A 26,808-nucleotide genomic window follows, 5' to 3' on the forward strand; every position below is an offset into this window, starting at 1 on the left:
ACAATGGTGTTCTCTCTGTGGCACCAATTATTTTTACTCTTTGAGTGTAAAGAATGAAAACACTGACTCAGCTCCATTTCAGGAAGCTTTCTCATACAGGGGGATGATGTCTCATCAGATGATGTAATGCATGACTGGAAGCCGTTTTCAACAAGGGTGAAAATATTACAATCATTCATGTTTTCCTGGACCCATGGAGACCTAAGAAGTCTGGAAAATCAGTGGAGACTTTTCTTTCTTTGACAAGATGTTGACCTATGCACTATTTTGTTCACTGTAGGCATTGTTTGTGTTTATACGTAAGGCTGTACAAGGCTATGTTTCACCACAATGTCAATGTTCAAGTTGGTCTTCTACAACTTTCACTTGTCTTGTCTTCCAAAGCCAAGCAATTGGGAGCTTTATTGTAGAATACTTAAATGCTCTCTTTCTTGATTTGTTTATCATGGCGAACACATACAAGACACCATTAAACATTAATGTGTACCCTAGATCAAACTGAAGAATATCTGGAGATTCCTCTCTCATTGGGGAATTAAGGTATACACAGAAACACAGGAATTATACGATTGTGCGGCCGTGGCAATTTTTTCATACCTGTAGATTTGCCGCATTCGCCACATGATCCATCATCTGACGCATAATCTGCAGATTTTAACAAAAAAATATTTTTTAGCCCAAATGGTTCAGAGTTAGTAAAAACACAGTGACAAGTGTTGCAGCGCAGTGGGAGGTCCTTTGCAACGGTTGACTGATTAGCTTTCTGTAGCTTATTGCCATATTTGGGTGCTAAACTTGTACTAATGAGGCACAACTAATGCCCAGGGAATGTTGCCAAGTGTAAAAATGACAAAATAATGAAGTAATAATATCAGAATGTGCCATATTACGCCACATAATTTGTCTTTTCTTGCTGCATGATTTACTAATCCATGGCTCATATTTTTGATCCTCCCCTACCATATAATTCTAGTGGTCCTGGGTATACAGAAAAAGAAAAGGCCTATATACTGCATCTGAGCTCCAAACTAACCCAGATACCCATTTTACACATATAGAGATGACAAATGTCTCTCTATGATAGCCTAGCCCACTGTTTCTTTAGCTTGGTTAAGCAGCTTGAGGTGATTTGTGATACAGTATTCAATACGTTGCACTTCAAAACAGGTAGAATGATAACATGCTTTCCAGACAAAGGATATTCTAAAACTATTAAGAATATATTACTAGACAATACTATTATGAGAATAAAATAATACCAGAATTGGGTCCAAAATACAAACTAGACCTAAGCTGTTATTAAAGCTTCATAATAAGGAATTATTCATTGATACTAAAATAATGGTTGGAAAGAATACCTCCCAAACTTCCTGTCTATCTTTGTCCAGGGTTCGGGGTATGTTGGTACCTGGGGCTTTACCAGAAGAAAAAGGTCCACTGAAACATCCTCCAAGGACTCCCTCTTTTAGAAATATTGAAATCACCTCAAATGAGTGCATACATATAGCAGCATCCTCTAAGAGGCTGGCTTGGTAGCTGTTCTTGGTCAACTTTGAGCTTTTTGTAGTTTCTGTATGAATATTCAGAGGCCAGAGGTATCCAAAAAGATGCAACTTTCTCAAACTGATAGGTTATGTCATGCAGTAGACATCTGCATTTTGAGAGAAAGGCAGCTATTGAATTCCTCATGCTATAGTCCCTGGTATCTAATGAACAATTGTTATTCTGAGAAATTAGCATGATATTGTAATCTTGATTCTTATACCTGTGTGGATATAATATTGCGTGGGCTACACTAAGAAAGAAATAAGAGACACCTTTCTAGAAAATAGGAAGGATTCAAGGGTATTCATTGAAAAGAATAAATCAACTGCCTCCCAATATATGTCATATAGCACCAATACGCTTACTAGTAATTACCTTTCGCAGGTTGCCTTTGGGCAACATCGATATGTTCTAACGAGGTTTAGATGTGGCATCGTACATTTTCTTGTAGCCTTTCCTACTATGCGGTTACACCCGCCTGCAGATTATGTATGTCCTTGTGTCTAAGTAAGCAGAGCACATTCCACTTTATGTTGCTGTGTACATTTTATAAGAATCTAAGGCGGTTTTATTTAAAGCCATTATTTATTACCCATAATATTAGGTCATGTAAGGAGGCTATGATTTTTATGATGAGATTAGGAGACCCTTTGACTAGCTATAGTGTTGCACTGAACATTCTGAAAGCAATTGATGAGAGGAAAATAATAAGACTATAGGTGTAATGAATTTGAATGTCCGGTCCTATAAATGATCATTTTGCGTGGGGTTATCATATTTTGTTTTAAAACTGTTATGGTTGATATATATGTATGTGTTTTAATGTTTTAGCATGATGTAATGGTCCTTTTAACGATTGTGCTTTTATGGCTATCGGTTGATAGTCGAATAAAAATAATGAAAGAAAGAGTGGGCTACACTATTCACTACCTTAACACCTTCTCATATATATTGTCGGTCAATATTCAATAGGCTTCTTGAGATAGACATTTGCCACTGAAAGTCTACAAATGGCAGTGACTGACAAAACAAAGGTCTGCGTGAGGGAAGACCCAATTGTCAATTGCCTAATTCGCGTAGCTAACGGATTAGAGGCTGATGGGGGCTATTGGGTGTGTCTATGCTGAATGACTATTGGCCTACGATGTTTTATTGCTTTCTCCTCACAGCAATGACAATATGGAAACCAGGCTGGTAGCAAGGAAGCAACTGAACTGGACACCTACTCAAACCACTCTTAAACCATCCTTATTTAGACTGTGCTAGTCGGTGTGCCTAGAGGGGAGGAGTCTTTTTCCTGGCATCTTCTCAGCCCAAACAAGGTCATTGAGGAAACAAAACCTAATGCAGTGTCAGGCTTCTAATTTAACATATTAGATGATTGCTGAACATTCTGAAACTGTATTGTGAGAGGGGCTTTTAATTCTTTTTATTTCTCAATAAGATGCAGCCCAGTGTCACTGAGAATGTTTCTTTGAGAATATAGAGTTGCACTGACTCTTCCCTTCTTCTAGAATTGAGCAGAAGAGGAATCCTTGACAAGGGATGTGATTAGTGGCTATTATTTTTGATGGCATTGTCTCCGGCAAAGATTCTTAGACTCTTCATTCATACATCTACCCTGAAGTAATCTTCAGAAGATGGGTGTCTCCACAGTTATGGTACACATTTTCACTAGTCACTGTTTAACTGCTTGGGTTTCAACATTCATGTCTGAATCCAATTGCTGCTGCAAAACTATCTTTCCACAATATCTATTTAGTTTAAGTTATCTTAAACTAATATATCAATAATTAATCTTTAATGGAAATGTCACTTTCAGCAATGTCAAGTTGACATTTTAAATACCATTATAAATAATGGGCATTTCATTTAATTTCTGTCAAAATGCTTTACGGTATCTGTATTTTCATCAATTATTCATCCCTTCAGAGGAATAGCCCAACATGATTCAAACTATTTGCACTGATATCACTGCTAATAACCTTCTTTCTCTTTGTCCTGAACTTTTCCCTGCACATCTCTGTTTAATATTTAAGGATTTCTCTACAGCCCTTTTTAAGCACAAATCTGGATTCCAGTGTTCACCAGAGGAATACTATGAGCTGCTACTTATGCCTGGCGTAGTTCCTCATAAATAAAAGGTGGTGCAGTTTGTTCCAGATATTAATCCACTTGTGCGGACTAACGAATGGCATATTTCAGTGCTACCAGTGGGAGAAATGTCTGTGTGATTTCCTAGGCAGAGCTGGCATCCTGGACCCTGACCAGGCTGTATTTTGTGCTGGTCTCAGCATCAAGGTATTGTTCTTGGTCGTCCTTCTTGATCTCAGCTTGGAGGATGATTCGGGGGGTATTTGTGCCCTGTCAATCACTCCATCATCTATGGTCGCCTTTATGAGGACTGTCCTGGTTAAAATCCTTACTCACTAACCATTCCCATCCATGGCTCTAATACTTTTCTTGACTCTTTGATCTTGAGAGATTGCAGCATCCCTTGTGTTCCATCCTGTCCCCTCACCTCTTGAACATTCCTGCTGAGTCACTGGCCAAACTCACCCGCTTCCAAAGTTGTTCTTCTTCATGTTCACTAATAACTCCTAGCTCATTTTTACACAGTATTGGGTGGTCTTTTCATCTTTGCATGTTGAGCATCTGGGTGTGAATGGGTAGCCACTTTCTTAAATTTTACATAGTTAATATGGAGGTGTTGGTGCAGTGGTTGGTGGTAGCAAGGCCCATTGATTGGACACCTACTGGCCCAGTAAGGTGAATTTACTGGGTGCTCAAATCTCTTCATTATAACAATATTCTTTCTTCAATAGTTGCATACATTTCTACCATTTCTCAATGCTAGTTTGAATTGACTACGCACGGCCTCAACTCGTGGATCCAGGTTGTGCTATGTCAATTCTATTTGTGGTTACTCAAATATCTCATGCTGAGGCTTCTGGTTGTTCATAACCAGGCAGCTTTCCTTGTTGCTAGAAAATTTGTGTAGTCCCATACATTTCTTTTTGGCTGCCTTGCACTGTTTACATGATTGCAAGTGAATAACTTTGAAAACACTGTGCCACATTCACTTTGCCAGGTAAGGACACATCTCATGCTTCATTCATAGTTGCTTTTCTTCTTTCCTCCTGCCACATCACATAGGTCTTAGATTGTTAAACCTATAGTTGTGCCCATAATCACAAGGGCATATCTAGGAGTCTTCAGGTTTTGGTTCCTTCATGGAACTCTCTTCCAGCATTGCTGTGTTATCTACTGCTCCTGTTCTTTATAATTTCTGGAAGATGTGGTTATTTTTGCACACTTTAAACACTAAATAGGCTACATTCCTAACCCATGTGCCAAGGAATATTGTTTAGTTAAAATATCACTTTATAAAATTATCATAACACAAAATCAATTAACACAAAAACATGCTTTGATGCCTTGTCTCAGTCTAAGCATATCTCAAGACCCAGGAGTACAAAAGATTTTGGATGATAGTTTTTTTCTAAACCCATGATGTTCCAAAATGTCAGGCTCTATTGCTTTGATATGTAATAGATGTTTTTCTAATGAATGGCACCATTATCATCTTGGCGTCATCCAAGGCATGACTTCGTTGGACTACTTGCCTACATACTTAATGAAAGCGTTCAGTCATGATGACGAGATAATGTAGAGATGCACTGATACATTTCCTTACTTGTTGGCAGTCGTATGCTTGTATCCAAGACATTAATCTCCAATAGCAAACACAAGGAGATGATGGACGGAGCGCTGAAACATTTTTCAGACACAAACCCCCAGTCACAGATCTGGGTTGAATCAATCATACTTCTTTAGCCACCTCAGTTCAGACCCAGCTATACGCATATCAGTCTTGACCCTGTGCCTCATGGGAAAAGTCCAGCCCGAACTGCCAAGCCAGGTCTTCCCTGAACCAGAAACAAGCATCCTGAGACCGGATTCTGGGTAAAACCGTTCATCAGCCAGGCTAGCTTGAAACCAGTGGCAAAGTGAGCAAGGGACCCACGTCTGGGCATACCCTGCCAACTTAAGGCAAACAAAGCAAACATAAGGAGATGATAGACGGAGAACTGCAACTTTTCAGACACTCGCCCCCAGTCACAGATCTCGGTTGAATCTATCATCATTCTTTAGCTCACTTCGCCACCTCAGTTCAGACCCAGCTATACGCAAATCAGTCTTGACCCTGTGCCTCATGGGAACAGTTCTGCCCGAACTGCCAAGCCAGGTCTGCATAAACCTGAGTCCATCTATTTAGGACAATTACAAAGCAGGCCTGGCCATTTGAAGTTTCATGTGACCTGTGTGTCCAATGAGGATATTATTTTTGTCCTTTGTCTATTACAGTTTTCATAAATAGATGCAGTGAGAGCAGCCCTTAGTAATTAAGTATAGATACACCTAGAAAAGAGCATGTCAGTTCAAATTTAAAAAGTTACACCCAATTCTGCTGCAGGATTACAATGACCTAAACAGGCTCAATTCTTATACAGCCAAGCTTTGAGTATTCCACACACCTCCTGTGCCTGTCAGAGGCACTGCAAGGGAACCAGGTAGTAACCAGTGAAGTAAGGCAAGAACCCTTCAAACACAAAGGCAAACACCTAAAAAGTTACAAAATACATTTAATGAAAAATAGTCCTATAACTTTGATACTGCATACCTTCATATACGTCCCATTATGCAAATGTAAAAAAAAATGCAATTAATGTAAAAGGTCATATATTTTTAGACATTGCCTACACCACAGATATATCAAATTGTACAAAAGTAAAACAAATTTTTTTAAAAAAGTGAAATCACTATATTTTGCAGACACTTATAAAATATATATTATGAAAATGTAACTAAAAGACAATACAATTATGTAAATCAATGAACTGTAGAGCAAGACACTACTCTGAACACACAAATAGAAGCATCATAACACATTGCCTGACCCAAACAGTGACACGCAATGGCACACACACCGCAGCTCCACACTGTCTTGCAGCACAAGGGGAAAGGGCATGACATATGGTGTGAGCTCTATGTGCCTTCCAGTAGCAATTTTTTAAGGGTAAGTATTATTTTTCTCAGGTGATTCGTTTCCTTACTCATTTTAATTGATAGTTTTACATAGCAAAAACATAGATGTCCGCCTACACTATGTAGAACTAAATTTGTCAGTTTTACGCCTATATCACACCAATAAACTTGCCAGTAGTAATTTACCATCATATTAGAGTAGTACACTTCACCGCCCTCATGTAAGGATGGGGGTGCACTCCTCCTACTAGATGTAAATCTCTGCCCGGAGTTGCTAAATTCAATTTAGACAGACCTTACCTGGCTAATCACAAGCAGAAATCTTACCTTTCTCAATTGGGCCCTATGTTTCCAGAGTAAAGGGAAATAGCTGAAAGCAGTAAGTAGCCTTATGCATTCTCACACCTATTTGTAATTCCAGTGCACTAATTTTGCACACGGAAATGATACTTTGTGATCCTTGATGGAAAATTACCAAGCTAGAATGAAAGTTCCTTTATGTAATGGGATACTACCATCGAGGTTGGTGTTACTGTACCAATCTCCAATTTTGGGCCTTTTCCATCATCAAAATTTGACCTAAAATGGTCTCTGGAAATCCCCATGCTAGTTCTGCACACAGTGTTTCTTCATGCTGCATTACTGCTTCACTGAGAAGTCTGGTTTAAGCCTAGTCTAAGGGGCTTATTGCCAGTCTGGCGGTCCACAGACGGCCAGCCTCGTGAGGGGGTGGTGGTCTTTCCAATCACCCTATTATGACCAGGGCAGTCGGGCCGCCCTGGGACCATCGCAACAGCCTGGGATACGAGATCACTGGCGGTGGCGACGCGGTCTTGAGGCCGCAGTATGCTTGGCAGTGCCGCTGCAGCCCCGCCAAGGATATTACGAGTTTCCTTACAGCCACACTTTTCATGGCGGTGTGACCTCCATGAAAGTGTGGTGGTCAGGAAACAATGGTGGCCCTACAGGCCCCACATGTGCCCCTGCCCCATTGGGTGCATGCAGGGGGGGGCACATGTTGTGCCCCCATGTGGGCATGAACCCCAGTACCTGCACAGCATGGACTGCAGCAGTCCATGCCGGTACTTATTTTGGCGTTACCACTGCAGTGCCTATTTTATAAGCACTGCGGTGGGAACGCCAAAGAACAACCCTCTAGACAGGAAAAAAACTCCTTATCTGGCGGTCGGGTCAAAAATGGGTTTGGTGGTGCAGGAGCGGGGCGGTCCTGCACCACCAAACACCTAATACGGCCCTAAATCTGAATTAGTTAATCCGGCCACTCAAAATCAGCAGCTTATTTGCAGCGTCCACTACTGAGTTGCTGTTTCTCACAATCTGTGCCACAGTGGTCTCCTTCTCATGCAAAATTATCTGCTTCCATGCCAATCAACTGTGCCAGAAATCCTCATGATGTACAAGAAGCATTAGTGAGCATTGATAAATGTTGAAATTACCATGAGTCTGACACCTCTTTTGTCTTTTCCTTGTAGCGCTCTGTGACATGCATCCAATGAGGGCCTTGTTTCTCATCCCCCGGAACTCTGCTCCAAGATTAAAATCCAAGAAATGGTAAACCATGTTTTCAAAATTTATTATTTCACACACTCCATTGCACATCTGTATGCATACACGTGATTACACTGGATTGCACTACTGCAGATTGTCACCGTCATTACTAGTGGCTAGTGCACTTCTATACAAACATTCCTGAATTAGTTGTGTTTGTACTGAGGCCAATTCAAGTTTGCACTGGCCTTTGCACACACTTTGATAAGTGTACTCGATTAGTGCAAGTATTATTGCAAATTTTTTCCCGCATGAAGGCATTATCATGAAGTCCAGCCATGGGTTTTGAAGTTTGAATGGATCCTTTTTTACTAATAATTCATGAGAGTTAAAATAAAACAGTTCCTTCATTTTACCATTTCTTTTTAAGAAAGACATTTCAAGGGCAAAGAAAAAGGTATTTTAAGATATTAAAATACATTTATTCAACATGCAGTCACTTGAATCCAGATGTGGCATCCATTCGCTTTAGAAGGAATCACATTTTTATTAAAAAAGTATTTAGTCATTTCTGACATGGCCATTTCTTTTGGAGGATTAGCCATGGAAGTAATTGAACTGGATTCAAAATTGGATTAAGGTTGAAATATAGTCAAAACAAATTAGACAGCCTTCTGAAGGAAAGCAGAACACTGTAAGAATTCTGAAATAAAGTGCTCGGCTGTCTCCATAATTCATGCAAGCTGACCTTCAGTCTGTGTAAAACTGTTCCAGTGGAAATGGGTAGACTGTATGTTGGGAAAAGCAGTGAATGCTAATTAAATCCCTGTAATGATAGATGTTAGAAACAGGAAAGTTAGGTTAAATGTACATTAAACTCTTGCACAGGTTTTCATTTTAAAATGGTCAATTGAAATTTCAATTACGTTGGTGTAATTTGTGTATTTTCTTGATTTTTGCGTTTATATTTATGCACATTGTGTAATCTCTGGGTCGCTCGGGTAAAAAAAAATCATGATGCTGCACCACCGAAACAAGGAATGTGAGTGGTTCTTTACTGCACTTCAGTTATTATTAGTTTTTTTTATTTTTTTATTTTTTTACAGTGAAGTGTCTCCTTATATCAAGTTTGGACGCAAGGAGGCACTTTATGCTTAAAACACCCCCCCCCCAAAAAAAACCACCAAATGCCATATTTGCATTTCGCATAATTTTATGTAATTTTCTAAACATTTGCGTAGTTAAGAACGGGAATTTATGTGAATTTTGCAGATTCCTGATTAGGCGGTTTAAAGATTTTTCTTATTTCTCCTACTTTGACCACCATATTACTTAACGTTGCAGCGCACCTACAGTTATGACGACTGACCATTGTAGAAACCATTGTTGTACTATAGAACTAGGGATAAACACATATTTTCTGTCGGGCAGTAGGTGCAAATATAGTTAGTGCCCTGGTTGATTGGTCCAAATGCTGTTTTGCACTGTACAGTTGAGGTGCAAATTGGCTTTTTTTTTTGTTTTTTTTTGGCAGAGTTTTATATAGCGCGAACTTGACCCGAATCGGGTATCAGAGCGCTTTATATAGCACCAGTTACGTTACATGAGGACACACATTCATTTTTTTGCGGTTTTTTTGTCAGGAACGGGGAAATTAAGTGATTTGCCCAGAATCACAGGACTCAAACCCAGGTCCCCAGATTCGAGGTCGACCGCCATAGCCGTTAGGCCAACTCCTCTCCTCCTTTGTACTTAAAGTCTAATTTTACTTCAATGACCAAATCAGTTTGATATCATTGTAGGTGTGAGGCATCCTATATGGAGAAGTAAAAAGGGGAGCAACTCCAATCAACTGTTGTGATAAAGGTCTGGGGAGTAGCTTAGTCAGTAAGACTGTGGGGGGGTGAGCTTTAAATTTACCGTCAATTGCGCAGGCATATCGTGTTAATCTTTATATGAGAATCCGCGCATCAGGGGGCTTAAGGCAGGGACCGCTGGTGTTCAAGAGCATGAGGGGCGTTTCCCTGCTAAAAATGGGGAGGGGAAGGAAATTCAAGCAGCCCAGCTCATGATAAATCAGCCTAGTGTTTTTTTGGGTGAGGGATTTGTGGTAGGCTTGGAGAGCCCCGCGAATGTGTAGAGCGAGGAACGCCTTCGCCCTGCAGGTACATGCCAGGGCTGTGGCATCACATTGATGGGCATGGGAAGTGTCAGGCATAAGGAATATGCTCAAATTTGAGCATTTAAATCTGTGGACCAGTACGCTGTCAGAAAAAAAGCATTTTAGTAAATGGCCGGGGCGTAGCAGCCGATAAGGGAAATAAATGGGTAGGTGGTAACCACTTAAGTGTGGACTCCTCCTCCTTCACTCTCACCCACTGGTGGTTTGATTTTTGATGCTATGGGGCAGGCTGGAGGAGGAGTGTGGCATCCAGTAACTCTGACTTTTTTTTTACTCCTGAAGTCCTGAAGAGCAGGTTGTATCGTTGCTGAGGAAAAGCTGTCGTGGAGGACGAGCTTCTAGAGAGCAACTCTTTCAGCTGAGCCGGCTTAGACGCCTGTGACTGCAACGCTTTGCTACACTAAGAGTCAAGTGCGGAAAGGGTTGTGCTTGGCTCAGAGCAATAGAACGATGGGCACTAGGGCATCACAGGCACGTGATTCCCACCCCCATGTCTGAGACCCCGCAGCCCCTGTTTTCTCAGTGGCTCCCCCAATTTGGTTTGACATGGCATTATGGCATTCTTGAGTATGGGTACTTGAAGACGTTTAACCTAATGCTAAAAGCTAAACCACTGGTTTCTTGGGTATGAGCTATTACTATGGGGTTCTTTGTCATGGCAGTCTTCATTTTCAAATTGACTCACCTATACCCTCTATGGATACATAAGCTACAAAATGAGAAAAATACACTCCATTCACAAAGGAAAACTGGAAGTAAATGTATTTATGAACGTAGTAGGCAATTGTGTTATATGTTATTTAACTTAGCCACACTTTTTAGAACTTTGAGCACACACAGAGAGGTATGCAAGGCATAGTCAGGGAATACAAATGATCAACTTCACGACGAATTATAAATGTCACCACTCTTGCTCTTATGCAGCTCCGTGCTCCTGTGTAAACCGGACATATTTTAGAAATATGTTTTATGCAAAAGCAAGAAAATAGTAGTAGGCTCATTTTTCAACGACCCATCTCTGCATAAGAGAAAATAACATTTGGAAAATTCAGGAAAAAATATTGCGTTGCCATTAACAGTCCCTGAAGGCGACATGAGGCTTGGCTTGTGGTTAAAGTACATTTTCTTTACGTGAAGATCATTTTCTGTAAACCGCTTAAGCCTAGCAGAATGTGCACACACATACAAGAGAACTCAGTCAATTAAAAACAATTCATATATTGCAAAAGGAACTTTTTTCTGAATTGTATGTGCTCCTTTGTGAATTGTCCCTTGCAAGTGGGACACTGAAATGTTTGATACTCTCTATGGTTATTTAGTTCTTTGTATCTTTTCAACTCTCCAAATGTACTCAACTAGTACACATTTTTTTTAACAAATATTCGGTCAATGCACTGTTATTTCAGGTCTAAAAAGTTCCAGTCCTTCATTGAAAGCTGTCTTGTGAAGAATCATGGCCAGAGACCTGCAACGGAGCAACTGATGAAACATCCCTTTATACGTGACCAGCCGAATGAAAGGCAAGTTCGCATTCAGCTTAAGGACCACATTGATCGAACTAAGAAGAAACGAGGCGAGAAGGGTGAGTATGAGAGAGGAGGGTTTTTAGTATAATATTAAAGAGGCTGGTATGACTTACATTGCACTAATTTCTTATCATTGTGTACACATTAGTATAAACCTTAGTTAGGAATTTTCAGGTAAAGCACGTCTTTGGGAGGATGGTATAGTGATGGAGAGGACATGGAGGAGGTGATGATCATTCTTAATTTGACAAGATTGAGAGAGAGAGATGTATTTCAGAAAGGACTTTACCTGCAAATAAAAACAAACATGTGCAATGCAATAGGTATCGCATTTGTTAGAGCTAGAGCTGTTGCCGTTGAAAATAACAATGTTTTTTACTTTTTTTTTATTTGCAGTGGAGTTATATTTGCATAGCACCATTGCCAATGGTATGAACAAGAAAAAGTAAAAAAAAATAGTCATTTTCAACGCCAACCGCTCTAACTTTAATAAATGCAAGACCTATTGCATTGGAAATGCAATTGGTGTCTTATTTGTTGGAGTTATTGGCATTATAAATGCCAATGTATTTTACCTAGCCATGTTGCAGTACCATATATGGCCAAAAGAGGTCTCATGGAACCTCTTTTGACTACATATAGTGCTGCATCCTGCAAAGTTGGAGTTATTGGCATTATAAATGGCAATGTTTTTTACCTAGCCATGTTGCAGGCTGAAGGACCATATGCGGTCAAGAGAGGTCCCACTGGACCTCTTTTGACCATATATAGTGTTGTACCCTGCAGAAGCTATAGTAAATCCACCCTACCCATAATGCATTGCATGCAATTCAGTACCACAAGTACATTCAAATAGCTATGTCCATATATAGAATTAGTGCTTAGATATGTGACAAAATAATTATTATATTAATTACGGATTGGATTGTACTCTGTGTGGAGCTGACGAAGGGAAATTTATAGAAGGTCTCATATAAATGTGAGATGCACTAGTGAGTGAAGTAACCATGCCAGCCTTGCTTAGGACCAAGTGTTTGACCTGCCTGAAGCTCTTTAACAAAATAGTGTTCTGAGGCTTTAATTAAAACATAGTGAGTAACAACACATGTAACAAGGGTTGTCCTAATGGGAGGTTACATGAAGAGACAAAGCTGTACTAAGGAGGGAATACTAAACCTATTGACCAATGAACAAAGGACAGGAGCCAATTAAAAAGATAGGCGGAAAGTGGGTGGAGCTTTAAGCCCATATCTTGAATACAGCATGTCTCAAAGAGACCGCGCAAGGGCTGCCTAGGCAAGACCTCATTAATAAGTTGTTTTAAGGTGTGCCCACATGTTGCAGTTAAATGACCAGAAGCTAGTGTTTAGAAGGTGAGGAGACAACAATGATTATTTTTCAATACCCAATTTATACCGATATTATTTCCAACTGAAATCTTTGGATAATGGTCTTGTTTGCAGGAGCTCCTTCCATCAATTAGTCTTGTGCCTCAACATTGTTATATTGGTTAGAAAAAGCAAACAAAACATTAACATCAGTAGGACATTTTTGTAAGGTAGTACTAAAAATGCAAATTTGTGGTCCGAAAACTCACAACAGAAGATTTGTTAATGTGTTCATGCATTATGTATCACCCCGGAGTGTAAAACTGAAATGCCTAAACGGAAAATTAGAGATATAATAAAAGAGGAAAGTATGGAGCTTGGAGACGTTCAGAGAAGCCCTAGTAAAAAAAAAATACATCTTGGCTGGCAGTTGCATGTCCATCCCTCACTTCTTCCAGATCGGTGGAGGTTGTCAAAGGATGGAATATTCATATTAACAGTAGTATTTCTACGATTAATAAATAATTTGAATATTTGAGTGGCAGGAATTGTTGCAGTGACCCACTCTGATTACCCACATGCTGGATCCAAACATTGGTAGATATGGTATATACAAAGATACCAAAGCACTCCATGGAAGTCGAAAGAAAGTCACTCCATAAAGTAAGGATTCTTGTAGATATGTCAAATCTGTAGGCTATTGTAGACAGAAGCCAAGTACTGTTCCTCATCTGTACATACATATTGAAAACAGCAGAAAACAGCTGGCACGTGTTTCGTCACATAGTAACTTCTTCAAGGCTTGGTAAGGAATGATACCTTGGTGAGCAAGTAGAGAGTTGAGGGATCTGGAAAACCAAAGTCTGGTAGTCAAATAGAACAGAAGCCATATAAGATGATGCCCCTATACATCAGTGATCAATGGATGAGTTCCTGCATCACTGTTGGCAATTAAGGAGACAGTGTAGTATCGTGAACATGGTCTGAAAGTAATGGAAAGCCACTGGTAGCCTATGTTCCAATGTACAGAATTAGGTCACTCTCTCCTACAAACAGCTGCAGTAAAATCATCCGGCTGTGGACCATAAATAGAAGTCAGTGTTCAAAACAAATGTGTTACTTAAGTGAAACAGTAGTGGGTAATCAGTAAATAGAAACAGCAGTGGTTCATACGTTTAGCTGCACCCACGGACCATAAGAAGCATACACCTGTCACACCTTGGATTGAGATAAAAAAAAGAGATGAGGCAGAGACCATGATAAGTTCCTGCTTACAGAAGTAGTATTGGCGTGTGTAGTCACGGCGTCCCGGAAGTAAGGATGCATAAACCTCGAAACATTGAAGGGCTAAATCATCCCTGATATCAGCCTTTGGCTTAGAGGTTGTTTATGGATGTAGTAATAGCAGGGCATATATATTTACCTGTTAGTATATTACAAGCCGCACCACAATTTGAAAAAACTTTGTAAGACATAATATTATATAATATATGCTTTGGTAACAGGATTATCATGCTAGAAGGGAATTAAAATGAGATGTAGAGAACACTGTCCTCTTGCTGAAGAGGGCATTGCAGTGTAGCTTGAAAACACCAAGAGCATCACTTGACCAACCATCATTTCAGCTATGTTGTGTTTAGTTGGAAAGCCTAGTTTAACCCCCACACTACTTTGGATCAGAACCCCACACTGTATTTTCATTAAACCTTGCAGCATCGCCATTGGGTTTTAGATCAGAGAACTGTAGAATTTTATTCTGGTACTATCCTATTTACTGTCACCTTGTTCTATCAATTTTACATCCTGAAAAAATTATGCTTTGTGTGACCAGAAAAAGATGGCTGACAAAATGTTGAAATGCGGATTTTTATTTTCCACCCTGCAGTGCTGAAAATGCCTGCTCAATTTATAGTAAAGCTGTTTCCCTCAGCAGTACATGGACAAATGTTTTTTTTTTTTGCATTGTAAATAAAAATGTCATCGTATTCTTAAAGCAAACTACTTCCCTTTATGTGCCCCTAAAATGTTGTTATCTTATCCTTGGTAAGTAAGTGGGTGCATTCGCATGTGGTTAACAGGATAATGGTTTATAAAGCCCGAGAGTTGTGCTGTTCAAAAGCTCAGAAGAATTGCTCTATTTGTACATTTGTATTCCTGAGGAGTGTAGATGTCTAATGCAGCTGTTGCACAAGAAGGATGGACTGTGGGACAGTGTTCAGCTTCATGTGAGGGTGTTGTGCAGCTGTTGTGCAGAGATGAATGTGTTCATTGAAGGCAACTGTGGCCATGTGTGAGTATAGGTGATGTGCATGAGACTCAGAGATGTGCTACAATCATGATCAGTGAGAAAGTTACATCTGTCAATTGGTGCCTCAGTTCTTTCAAGAGTTGTTCTCTGGATGAGGCAATTTTGTGGATGGTTTTGTGTTTCCATTTCATTGGACTTCATGGCCATGTGTGGTTTTCCCCAGTATGTTTTCTGGAGCAAATGTATACTTAGGAAAATCATTAGTATATTATTTAAAGAAGCGCTTTGTCTGCTTCTCAATCTCAAACTTGCATTCCCAGTTTCTGAAATGTAATAGTTTGCATAAATCTAAAAATCTGTTAATATGCATTGGCTCCTACAGATGAAACTGAATATGAATATAGTGGAAGTGAAGAAGAAGAGGAAGAGAATGATTCTGGAGAGCCAAGGTACACATTTTGTTTCCTCTCCTTGTCTGATCTGTAATGGTCTAAAATGTGTTCATGGAGTACAGTCTAAATGTCAAAAAATCAATTTTCTGCTATTGAAGCATAAAGCCTGAAGCACCATGGTAAAGACTATACCCTCAAAAGCAAACTTGCAAAACAATAATTCAGATATTAGAACTGAATATGGCATCATTGGATCAGAGCAGCCATCGTCTACCTCTCCTCTTACTGCAACCTCATTTCCTTTACTATGCATCTTACTCTATCTCCACTTCTCTTTACATCACCTCTTTCTCTCCTCTCCTCTTCTCTTCTCTTCTCTCTCTCCTCTACCTGTCTTCTGCACCCACCCATTACAATTATGGAAAGCTGGAGTCACTATCAAGCCAGAGAATTATACACACAAAGAAGAGGGTAAGGCAGGGGACATAATTAGTAAGTAAATTATCGGATGTCATCATTGGAATGGAGAAAATCCAGGAAACAGTGCTCACCTTTTCCTTGTACAGTGAGAAAGGTAGTTATAAAAGGTGATTTTTATTTTTACTTTAAGTATTCGGCAAGTAAAGCCACAATTTACATTGTTATCTGCATAGGTATTATTTTAATATTATGCGCAAGTCCAATAAATATATATATATTTTTTAAAACACCCTTATTGTGTCTTTCCTTCAAAAGGCTTGGTTAAATCTTGGATGGCATGTCAAATATTATTGTGGCCAGATTTTTTAAAAATCTATATTCAAACACAAAAAATTATTTTTTTTATTTGTGTTCAAACCTACTTTTGGTAGTATTTGGGCAGCCTGAGCTTTCAGCTGTTTTGTGTGCCTCTTTTTGGGAATGTTTAACATATTCAATTATTGTTTTGGTTCATGAGGGCTTGGCTTGAATTATGTAAAAACAGGTAATAAATCAGTTGTTCCTAACATAGGTCCAAAAAATGCCTTACGCAATTCCACAAAAAGCATTAAGGTAGCTCTGAGCAGCCAAGGGGAATTGGAATCAAAGTGAATTTATTTTTTGTTCCACTATATGTCCAAACTAAAATAAATATAAACCAGGGGTGGCAAAGGCTGCTACGAGTATGTAGAATTTGTCACTTGTGGAATTACATTTGTTACCTACAAATCACCCTCGTACTTCTGATTCCATCAAAACAATCTGTTGTGACTCCTTTCATGTCTCGGGATGAGATTATCCTTACATTATATGTACTGCCCATTACCAGGATTTTCATTTAGTTATATCTAAGACCCAACCGCAGTATATGCACAGTATCACCATGGACCCCAGCCGGGGTTCACTTGGGACTGACGGGGAATATCATTCATCCACAAATCCTTTTTTTGTTTCCTTTAAAAAGGTTTCCTTCTAGTGGCATATATTATGGTTGGATACAAGTTGATCCTTTGGTAGTACACAAGCGTGACTTGGAGAAGTTTGGTTGTTGTCTTCAATTTAATATTTTGAAGGCTGTCCCCCATTTGTTCATCTTTTTAGTCCTGAGGAAGACCTGCTGTTCTGCGTAGTTATTAACACATAACCATAGGGTCGAAACATCAACGGCATTGTTTCATGTCCTGTGTCAGCTATTCTAAAACAGAAAACAAAGACAAAGGATAGTTTGAACCTTGATTCAAGGGCATCAGACATTTTATGTTTTTATCTGTTTTATGTTTTATATGTTTGTGTACTGTCATGTTTTTTTCAATTACTGTGTTTTTTCCATTTGTTTTCACAAGTTGAAACACATGTTTTCTCTTTTGTTGATAGGGGATGATTAATAAATCTTGTAAATTGAACAAATGGATCGTTTCTCAACCCTTTGTTACAGATGTTGCATGTTCAACATCTTTCACAATTCTCTTTGAAGAATTGTGTTATCCAACAAAACTCTTTGTAGTTTAAAACTGCATACCAAGGTTCTGAGGGACACAGGGCTACCCAGTTATATTTAATTCTGTAGACGACAATAGCCTGGTCTCTGAGCTCAGGAAGCAGGATGTAGCCAACAGTTGGCCACTTAGCAGGAATAAGCAAGCTGTAAGGGGGATGGGAAGTTGGCAGAACCACACACATCCTTCACACTACTATTTCAGCTTGGAGATACCAAATGGGGCTACTGTGATGTGATCCCATTCACTCTCGGGCCCACCTAGAGTCTCCTTTTCCATTTTAAGGAGATGGAAACCCTTTTCTTGGAGTTGAAAGAGTGGAGAGACCTCATCTAAATAAGGGAGTGTGTTAGATAGAGACAGACCCCATCTAATGGAAGAACGGGTTAGCAGCTATCTTCACTCAAGCCAGTCTGGTTTCTGGCCCAGTTTTAGCTCAGACGGTGCTTACCGTGGTGGCAGACTTTATCATAGGTACGTTAGCTGTCGGAAAAAAGGCAATGTTAGATATTTCTGTTGCCTTTAACACAGTACCCCATGCTGCACTCCTTACCCACCTTCAGTCGATTGAGATTGAGGGCCTAGCACTGGAATGGTTGACTTCCTACCTGAAGGGACAAGAGGTCTGGATCCCTCCTTTTTCATCTGGGTCTCAGGAATTGTGAGTGAAAGTTCCACAGGGCTCTGCCCTGAGCACCACATTACTCAACACTTACCTTACATCACTGGTCCTACTTGCTGAAGCTCTGGGAGCAGAAATATCATATGCTGATGGCACCCAGCTACTTTTCTCTTGGGAGAGGAACTCTGGTTTCCTGGGGGGAAAGATTAGTGTATGTCTGACAGTGTTTTTAAGTGGCTTGCCCAAAATCAGCTCAAATGCAATGCAGAAAAGTTAGAGCTGCTTTTCTTTGGCATGGAGACCCCTGAAACTTGGCAGAATTTTTGCCTTTGGGTACAATCCGCCCCTGCCCACCCGCCACCCGACCCCCTCCCCCCCCCCGTCCCCCGTCCCCAGGCAGCAGGCAAATTTAGTAAAATAATTTGGGCAATAAATTTGATGATTGTCTTTCCTGTGCACCACAGGTCAATACGGTGGTTGGGACGTGCTTTGGCCTACTGCAATTTTTAAGGAAATTCCTACACTTTCTCTCGCTGTCAGATAGGAAAGTAGTTATACAGGCCGTAATAATATCAAGGCTGGAATTTGGCAGTGTCTTGTATTTGGGCTCCTTGAATATTTGTCCAACAGAGTTCCAATATGCTGCAGCCTGCACTCTCCTATGCCTTTGAGAGCACATGTGTCCCTGCACCTTAGAGAACTTCACTGGCTCCCAGTTAAAAAGAGGATTTTATTTAAGACTCTTGTCATAGTCCACAGAGCCCTCCATCAGTCAGGTGCAGAGCACCTAATGGCTAGGATCAGCTTGTATGCCCTCTCTAGGAGTCCACGTTCGGCCAATGCTTTCTTAGACAAAATCTCTGGGATTAGGCATTCTAGGTCCAGTGGTAGGTCCTTCTAATTTGTAGGTCCTATAGCCTGGAACAATTTGCAGCATGAGCTGCGAACTATCCTAGACACTGCTCAGTTTAGAAAGAAGCAGGAAACGTGGCTTTTAAATCAGGTTTAACAGTCTGCTTCTACTGGACAGCTAATTGGAGTTTCTGGCCTAGTAGTCAAGAATGAGCTGTGGCGATTCCGGAGGACCAAATGGAAAGAAAGCTATCTACATCTAATGGTGAGGTGAAAAACTACCTACCACTCAGAGGTCCTACGGGGACTGTACCCGCAGGTTTAGAGGCCAACCTAATGTTTGTAAGAACGCGCCTCATCAGTTACAGCGGGATACTAGACACACGTAGTATTGTGTCTGCTCCAAATAGAAGCCCAGTGGTAGACCTACCCGCACCACTGCAACCGGCGTGGTAGGTAGTTTTTCACCTCACCATTAGGTGTAGGTAGCTTTCTTTCCATTTGGTCCTGAGGAATCGCCACAGATCATTCTTGACTACTAGGCGAGAAACATGTTGACCATCTAGGAGTAGAGCGCTTTTTTGACACATAATAGCCAGATAGTCGCCTCTCCTAATCCTTATTTTAACCAGGCTGGAATCCTTCAAGAATAAAGTTTATGGGGAGGAGCCAAGATGGCGACCGAGACGGCAGCGTAGACTCCCGGCTCCGTGAACCTCCGCATCCCGCACGGATATCCTGCCTGAGATCCTCAACCTGTGCTACGTGGTCGTGTTTCTGAAGGAGAGGGGCTCCCGACTGTGTGACTCCGAGGTTTCTAGCCGTGCTATCGCCGGAGAAAACTGCATCGGAACTTTACGGCCTGTGCGACCCTGGAGCCGGGACATAGAGTAGACGCCGTGGCTGGGTGGCAGTGCGACAACAGCGGCCGGTGGTGACTGGGTGGAGTCGGCCCACCGGAGCGGTGCCAAACTCGGCCTACATTTCAGCGTGGTCGCTTCTACTGCCCAGTGTAGCTGACCGAGTGCATGACCGGGGGTGCAAATCTTAGATCCTCCGGTGACTGCCCCTGCCTTGCTGGTGAGCTGCCCGGCCGCCGTCCGAATCCTGCCCCGATCATTGCAGACCGCCCCCGGATTTCTACGGGAGCTGGTCCGTGGTGGGGACGACTGTTGCCCGTGACCACGGATAGTTTTTTGCCTGCCCCCGGAACCCGGTCACCCGCGACGTGGCCATCGCGACGCTTGTCCCGGGGTCCCGGCCCCGGTGAGGGTCGGGCATACTTGGCGGCCATCTTGGGTCGATGAAGCCTACCATCCTGTCCGCTGGGCCGCAGCGGGCCTGTGAGCGTACGATTATTGGGAGTGTGGCGGCGAGATCACAGAGAGCTGAGCTGGGGTACGGCGACCTCCTCGAGGCTCTTGGTACTCTTCACTCCTCCTTGGTTCATGGTTTCGTGATCTTGGGGGGTAAGCTCGATGGTGTGGCGTCGGAGTTGGGGCAGTGGCGGCCCGCCTGTCCGCACGAACACAGAGTCTACCCACACTGCGCGCAGGAGGACGCTGTGGCGGCCACCCCTGAGGTTAGTACACGACTGGACGCCCCGGCCAGTGTGCTACAGTGTGTTCGACCTTCTGAGGGCCTGATCTGTCCCGGAGGCGTTGGACCTGAGTGGGATGTGGTGGCCTCATCCCGTGCATGCCCTCCTGCGACCCAGAGACAACTCCAGCAACTAATGTCTGCTTTGGCTGCTTCTGCCTTCCTGAACCTTGCGTGCAGTGCAGATCCTGGGGCAGCACTGGGAAGCCTGTTTCCTCACGCGGCGGACTGTGTTGATGCTCAGAGACTTCCACCCCGCCTGTGTGCGTCGCTTCTCTGTCGTTGTTGGACATTCCTCTGCCTAGAAACATTGGGTATGGTGCTGGGTCGAGGGGTTGGCATGGGCAGAATTCCACAGAGTGGTCAGGGATGAGGCTGGCCCCTCGGGGGTGGTCGCCTAGTGGACGGGCGGGCTTGGGGTGATGTGCTCTCCTGACATGGCTACTGGCACAATAGGTGCATATTGCTCCCCATCGTGGTTTGAGAAGATTGTTTTTGTGCTGTTCCTTGTTCACTTTAGGGGAACCTCACCGTGCGGGAGGGAGAAGCCGGGGGTCTGTTAGGAAGGCCCTCCTCCAGTTTATAAATACTTTCTCTACCCCCCCGTCTGGTGGGGGTCCTTTCCTACTTCTTTTTCCCTATTCTCCTACATTTCGGGTCTGGTTCCAGGGCGACAGGCACACTGCTGGGGGGGGGGCCGTACTCATCTGCAGAGGTGCAGGGTGGGGGGTTGGGGGAGGGGATTCTGTATTCTTTCATCTTTTTTCCATGGCCTCCTTTTTCTTCTCTGATTCTTTTTGTTTTTCATTTTTTGGGATCAGCATGATACACCCCCCTTTGCTATGCCTCGTTGCTGTTCCATGTGTTCACAACTTCAGGGGTGTTCTTGGGGAGTTCTGGCGGGGGACTGCGGGCGCAACTGTATACTATGTTTTTTCCCATCCTGATGTTCTTGTGTTTGCGCCATTGACCGAATAGATTGCTGTAAATCGCTAACGTTCATTACTCTGCATAACCGTGATCGTTGTTTTTTAAAATTGTTTGTCACCTGATCTTTCTGCTTTGTTTCATCATAAAATGAAAACCTCTTTCTCCTGGTGCCCTACTCACGCTGTTCACAGTATTAGCAGTACGATTTTGCTCCCCGAAGTGCTGCCTGTGTTTATACTCGTCGTTATTGCTATGATTGCTTAGCGGCCGGCCCTGGGGGGTTGTAGGCCCTTACTTGTTCTTATTGAACTGTTAATAAAGGTTTTCACAAAAAAAAAAAAAAAAAAAAAAAAGAATAAAGTTTATTTAGAGGATTCCCTCCCCTGTTTTATCTTGCACATCCACCATTACATCTACACGTACTAGGCCCCTAAACTCTCTTACTGTGTTCTGTGACCCACTGAGGAACTTCGTACTCATTTCTTGTAGTATATCAGGGCACATACGTTGGACTTTCCAAAAGCCCACTGTCCCTAATCGTTGATTGATCACATTACTATGTTGCCTTAAGATGAGCGTACCAGCAGGTGGCGCTAGAGTACATAATTTTTGCTTAGTAACAACCACAGCAATGTTTCATATAAGCAGTAAGTTGTCTGGGAAATTTTCAGCTCTACTGTAATTAATCAGTGACAAAATGCTTAGTCTGAAAAAAATATGAAGAACAAATGTTACTTGAGTGTTTTTTTTAATTTGTTTTTCAAGTATTATTTTTTTTTTACTACAAATATGTATATTGTATCAAGTTATGTTCACTCTGTATAATAAGTGTTTAAGAAAATAATACATGTGCTGTCTTACTATTTACTGTTTACTAGAGGTGATATATTTCTATGCAGTGCCCTAACTTTTAAGGAACATGTCCTTTCTTTGTAACTCTTTCCAATGTCTCAAACTTTCCCGTCTGTTCCATGCAATTCTCCCTTTTAAACTTCCAGGCTTATGTTCCGTGCCCTGGCACTTTTCTGTTTCCAACACAAAGGGCTCTTTGAAATCCAAAATACTATCGGTAAAGAACAGAGCGGCAGCATGGGCAATTCACATAGAATCATGGCCCGGAGACTCTATTGACTCATTAACTTTGAGCTTGTCCTGAGTTTTGAGCTCAGTATCCCCCACCCTCCAATATAAAATAGAATATCAAAAGCTCACAGAGGACCGATTGAGTGACATATAGTATATAAGTGGAGACACTGATTTACAGTATTATTATCAGCGCTTGGAAACGGCAGAAGGTAAGTATTGTAAATGTATTTATATAGCCCTTACTACCCCTGAGAAGGCGTTGAAGCGCTTAAGTTTGAGGCGCTATATAGAATACAAGTTATCAATATTGATGTGCTTGGAAATAGAAAAGGGCATTTCTAATTTTTTATTTTGTATTTAAATGGCTGATAAATATTGCAATCGTGGTCAAAAAACGATGCTATATTTTTTCTCGTGTAGAAACTACTGTTGTATATCCTCAGAGTGTTGCTTTGTGCAATTTGAGGGGAGGTTCTGTTCCTTTTGTTTATACTGTATTAATTTACAAGCCACATTGTACATATAAAAACTTCGACCTGGTATAATGACAGGAGAAGGACAATGTTCAGGAATGAGTTTGAAGTGACCTTTGACCCCTGGCACAATTGATAGGCCCACCCTTTAAAGAGCCTGAGATGGGTCAATGGTTTTTAATGTGTCTCTTTTTAAATTGTTCTCACTCCATGTTTGTATTTTTAATTTCCAGCTCCATCCTAAACCTGCCTGGGGAGTCGACACTGCGGCGGGACTTCTTCCGGCTGCAGCTGGCCAACAAAGAGCGCTCCGAGGCGCTGCGGCGACAGCAACTGGAACAGCAGCAGCGCGAGAATGAGGAGCACAAGAGACAGCTCCTGGCCGAGAGGCAGAAACGCATCGAGGAGCAGAAGGAGCAGAGGCGGCGGCTGGAGGAGGTAAGGCTGAGGTGGCAGGACTAGCGCCTCGCGAAGGAACCTTGGCTTCTAGGCGCACGTGCACAATCCAGATTCTGTGTATATAAAAAGTTTGCCACTCAACAAATCTATAATGAAAAAATTATTGAGCGTCGCCTTTTTCTTTATTTAATGCATTTACCTTGTAAAACTGAACTTAAAAAAAAAAAAAAATCTGAGTTTTTTTTAATGTATATATTTTATGTTGAAGGAATAATATTTATAGCAGAAATGTTGTACATCAGACTATTCGCCATACATAAGATCACACCCGTGTCCGTTAACAAGGAGCGAAGTGACTGAGCGGACGGATTTTTATTTTATGCTATATTTTTCGATAATGCACTAGTAGTCCCTAAAGAGTGGCAAACACTTTACGAAAAAGGAGTTAATAAAGATGGATACAAACGTGTCTGATATCAGAAGGTGCAAGAGATATTACATAAGAGGGGTGGTAGATGGGAGTGATATGGATTTGTGGTCTGCAATAGTAGCTGTTATGTCGACGATTTTAACAGCAGAAACATACTTACAGGTTAAAATATTTCTATGTCTAAACAGAAACACAGAAGCATACTTATACTGTTAAAATAGTTTTGTGAGATGGTTTTCATCATTTTTCGCAAAGTAACTGGGAGGTGACTCTTGCAAATAACTTCTCCCTCAGATTTGGATGAATGTATGACTTTACAACGCATTCCGTTGTAACGCATGCCTTTACCACGCATGTGTTACAACGCGAATGCCATCACCACGAATATCCTTTACCACGAAAATGCCTTTAACACGCATACTTTTACAACGATTTTCGTTGTTAAATTATGCATGTTAATGGCATTTTCTTGTTAAAGGATATCGCACTTATTATCTACTCTTTACATTTTTCCCTTGCGGGACACCACCCCCTCATTCCCCCTTACCTCTCCTCGATCTTCCTTGTTGACGTTCCACGTCGTTAAGAGGAAGCGGAAGTGTCCTTCGGTTTTCCCATAACGACGTGGATTGCCTCCAGATCTCTCTTTAACTGACGGAATCGGGTACGTTTTTTTTTATATTTTATTTTTGGGGGTCCCCCCCCAAGCCCTTTTTTTTAATCCCACGTTTTTTAGCACACATGCCTTTACTACGAATTTCGTAGTAAAGGTATGCGTGGTAAAGGCTTTTCGTTGTAACCACGCATGCGTTGTAATGCATGCGTGGTTATGGTTAATGCGCGGAAATGGCCACGTTGTAGTGGCCGTTTCCCGCTATTTGGATCGCACCAAATCTGTTTAACCCTTGAAAGGGGGACTAGAGGAGGGGAAAGAACCTGTAACAGATACAACTGGGAGCAGAGGGGTAAATATCTATCCATCAAACTACATCTCAAGCAAGTCCAGCTGGTTTCTCAGTTAAGAGTGAAGAGAGACACAGAGCACAGCACCCGGGTAACAAAATATTTTTACTCCATGTCCTATGCTCCTAAAGGGAGGGAAGGCGACATTCACAAATCTGTTTGAACTGAGGGATCTTAACAAAACCTAATGTTTGATTCAGGCCCAGGTGTATCTCAGTCGTGTAAGGAAGAAATGTGAAAGTCAGATCTGCTGGTTAGGAGGGGACTGTATACCTTGTGTAGGGCGGGATCCTTTGCTCACCCTGTAGGAGAGGCGAGCAGCCTGAGCTTATGAATAAAGAAACATGTTGTTAGAGCATCCCCAGAATAGTGTAACCAGTACTGCAAATTCAGGTAAATAAGCATAACATTTACTCTGAAAGGCGGCTAAGCAGCTCTAGGCCAGAAGAAATGTGATCACATCACCACCTTCTTGATGGCACGCCACATGTTTCACTCTTTAGTCTGCACCATTAAAAAAAAAACAAATCTGCATTATTTACAAAGCCATCACGACCAGTACCCAGCTTATCTTGTGGACAAGCTTGCAATCTCTGGTGGCTCTTGACACACACGCAGCCAGGACTAGAGATCAAAAAGGAATAAGAAGTCAATGTGGCTTTTCCATCAATGCACCCGAATTCTGGAACCACATCCCCGTATCCATCAGAACCTTCCAATACCTCCCATCACTCATTGTTTGCATGGCCATTTAGCTGTTTGACCAGAGGGCAGTTGGACTGAAGAAAGACTATTCTTTCAGTTTGAATTTCTCAATGTGTCCTCTTTTTGTTTGTTCCATTAACACTGGCAACAAAGCGTACCACCAGGTATAAAACTAATGGATAAAGAAGTTTGACTGGTTTGACACATCTCAGGACTCACACCTAGTACTTAAGAACTATACGTAGATAACTTTTCCACCACTCAATACTTTAAGAAGACAGACGCTTCTGGTCCTACACAATCTAACGGCCTTGTTATTTAAACTGACTCTATAATTAAAGACCCAGTGTTATGGCGCTGGGTAGTTACTACTAGACTAAATGTAGCTCTCACATTGGTTCCAGGTCTAGTTGCATCACCCACAAGGCCCTGTATGGTCAGGCACCCAAATACATCAATTAACGCCTGGTGAAATACGTCCCAGGCCGCACTCTAAGGTCTGCCACGGAGGGCCTACTAAAATGTCCATGGTTTAATTACACCACTAGAGGTGGGCAAGCTTTCTCGATCCTCATCCCACAACTCTGGAATAGGCTGCCAGGCCATCTCCGCTCCGAAAGAGCCCTTGTACCATTCAGGAAGAAACTGAAGACGTTACTCTTCACAGACGCCTGGGCAGTGCATCCACTACTTAGAGACTACACTCACTTCTGGGACTATAGCTACTCTTCTCGTAGCGCTTAAAGACCTGCCGGTATTAAGCGCTCTATAAATCACAATTAACAATAACAATAGGCTCCTTGTTTTTCGGAACCCTAAAATGAATGGTTATTTAAGACCAACTTAACAAACTCTCCTTTGCTCAACCTCTACCATAACCAAATACGTTGATTCTGGGATTCAGACACGATTTTCACTGCAGATTTTAGTGCAAATCAGAGCACGTTGGTTCTGGAAGGATGTAGCTCTTCTGCTGTTCTCCAGACACGGAAGTTGGCCGAACAAGTACTTTTGT

General features: G+C 41.7%; 1 protein-coding gene across 12 annotated transcripts in view; it reads left to right on the top strand.

The window, feature by feature from the left end:
• TNIK (TRAF2 and NCK interacting kinase) overlaps nucleotides 1-26,808 on the top strand; it is a 787,085-nt gene that overhangs the window by 521,465 nt on the left and 238,812 nt on the right. For all 12 annotated transcript variants that reach the window (XM_085635448.1, XM_085635452.1, XM_085635449.1 and 9 more), the window contains exons 9-12: nucleotides 8,088-8,166; nucleotides 11,692-11,867; nucleotides 15,770-15,836; nucleotides 23,530-23,734. In XM_085635448.1, coding sequence (XP_085491574.1) covers nucleotides 8,088-8,166; nucleotides 11,692-11,867; nucleotides 15,770-15,836; nucleotides 23,530-23,734 — 527 coding nt within the window. The remainder of the gene's footprint in view (nucleotides 1-8,087; nucleotides 8,167-11,691; nucleotides 11,868-15,769; nucleotides 15,837-23,529; nucleotides 23,735-26,808) is intronic.

The sequence above is a fragment of the Triturus cristatus genome, chromosome 11 (genome assembly GCF_964204655.1).
Source record: "Triturus cristatus chromosome 11, aTriCri1.1, whole genome shotgun sequence".
NCBI classification, from domain to species: domain Eukaryota; kingdom Metazoa; phylum Chordata; class Amphibia; order Caudata; family Salamandridae; genus Triturus; species Triturus cristatus.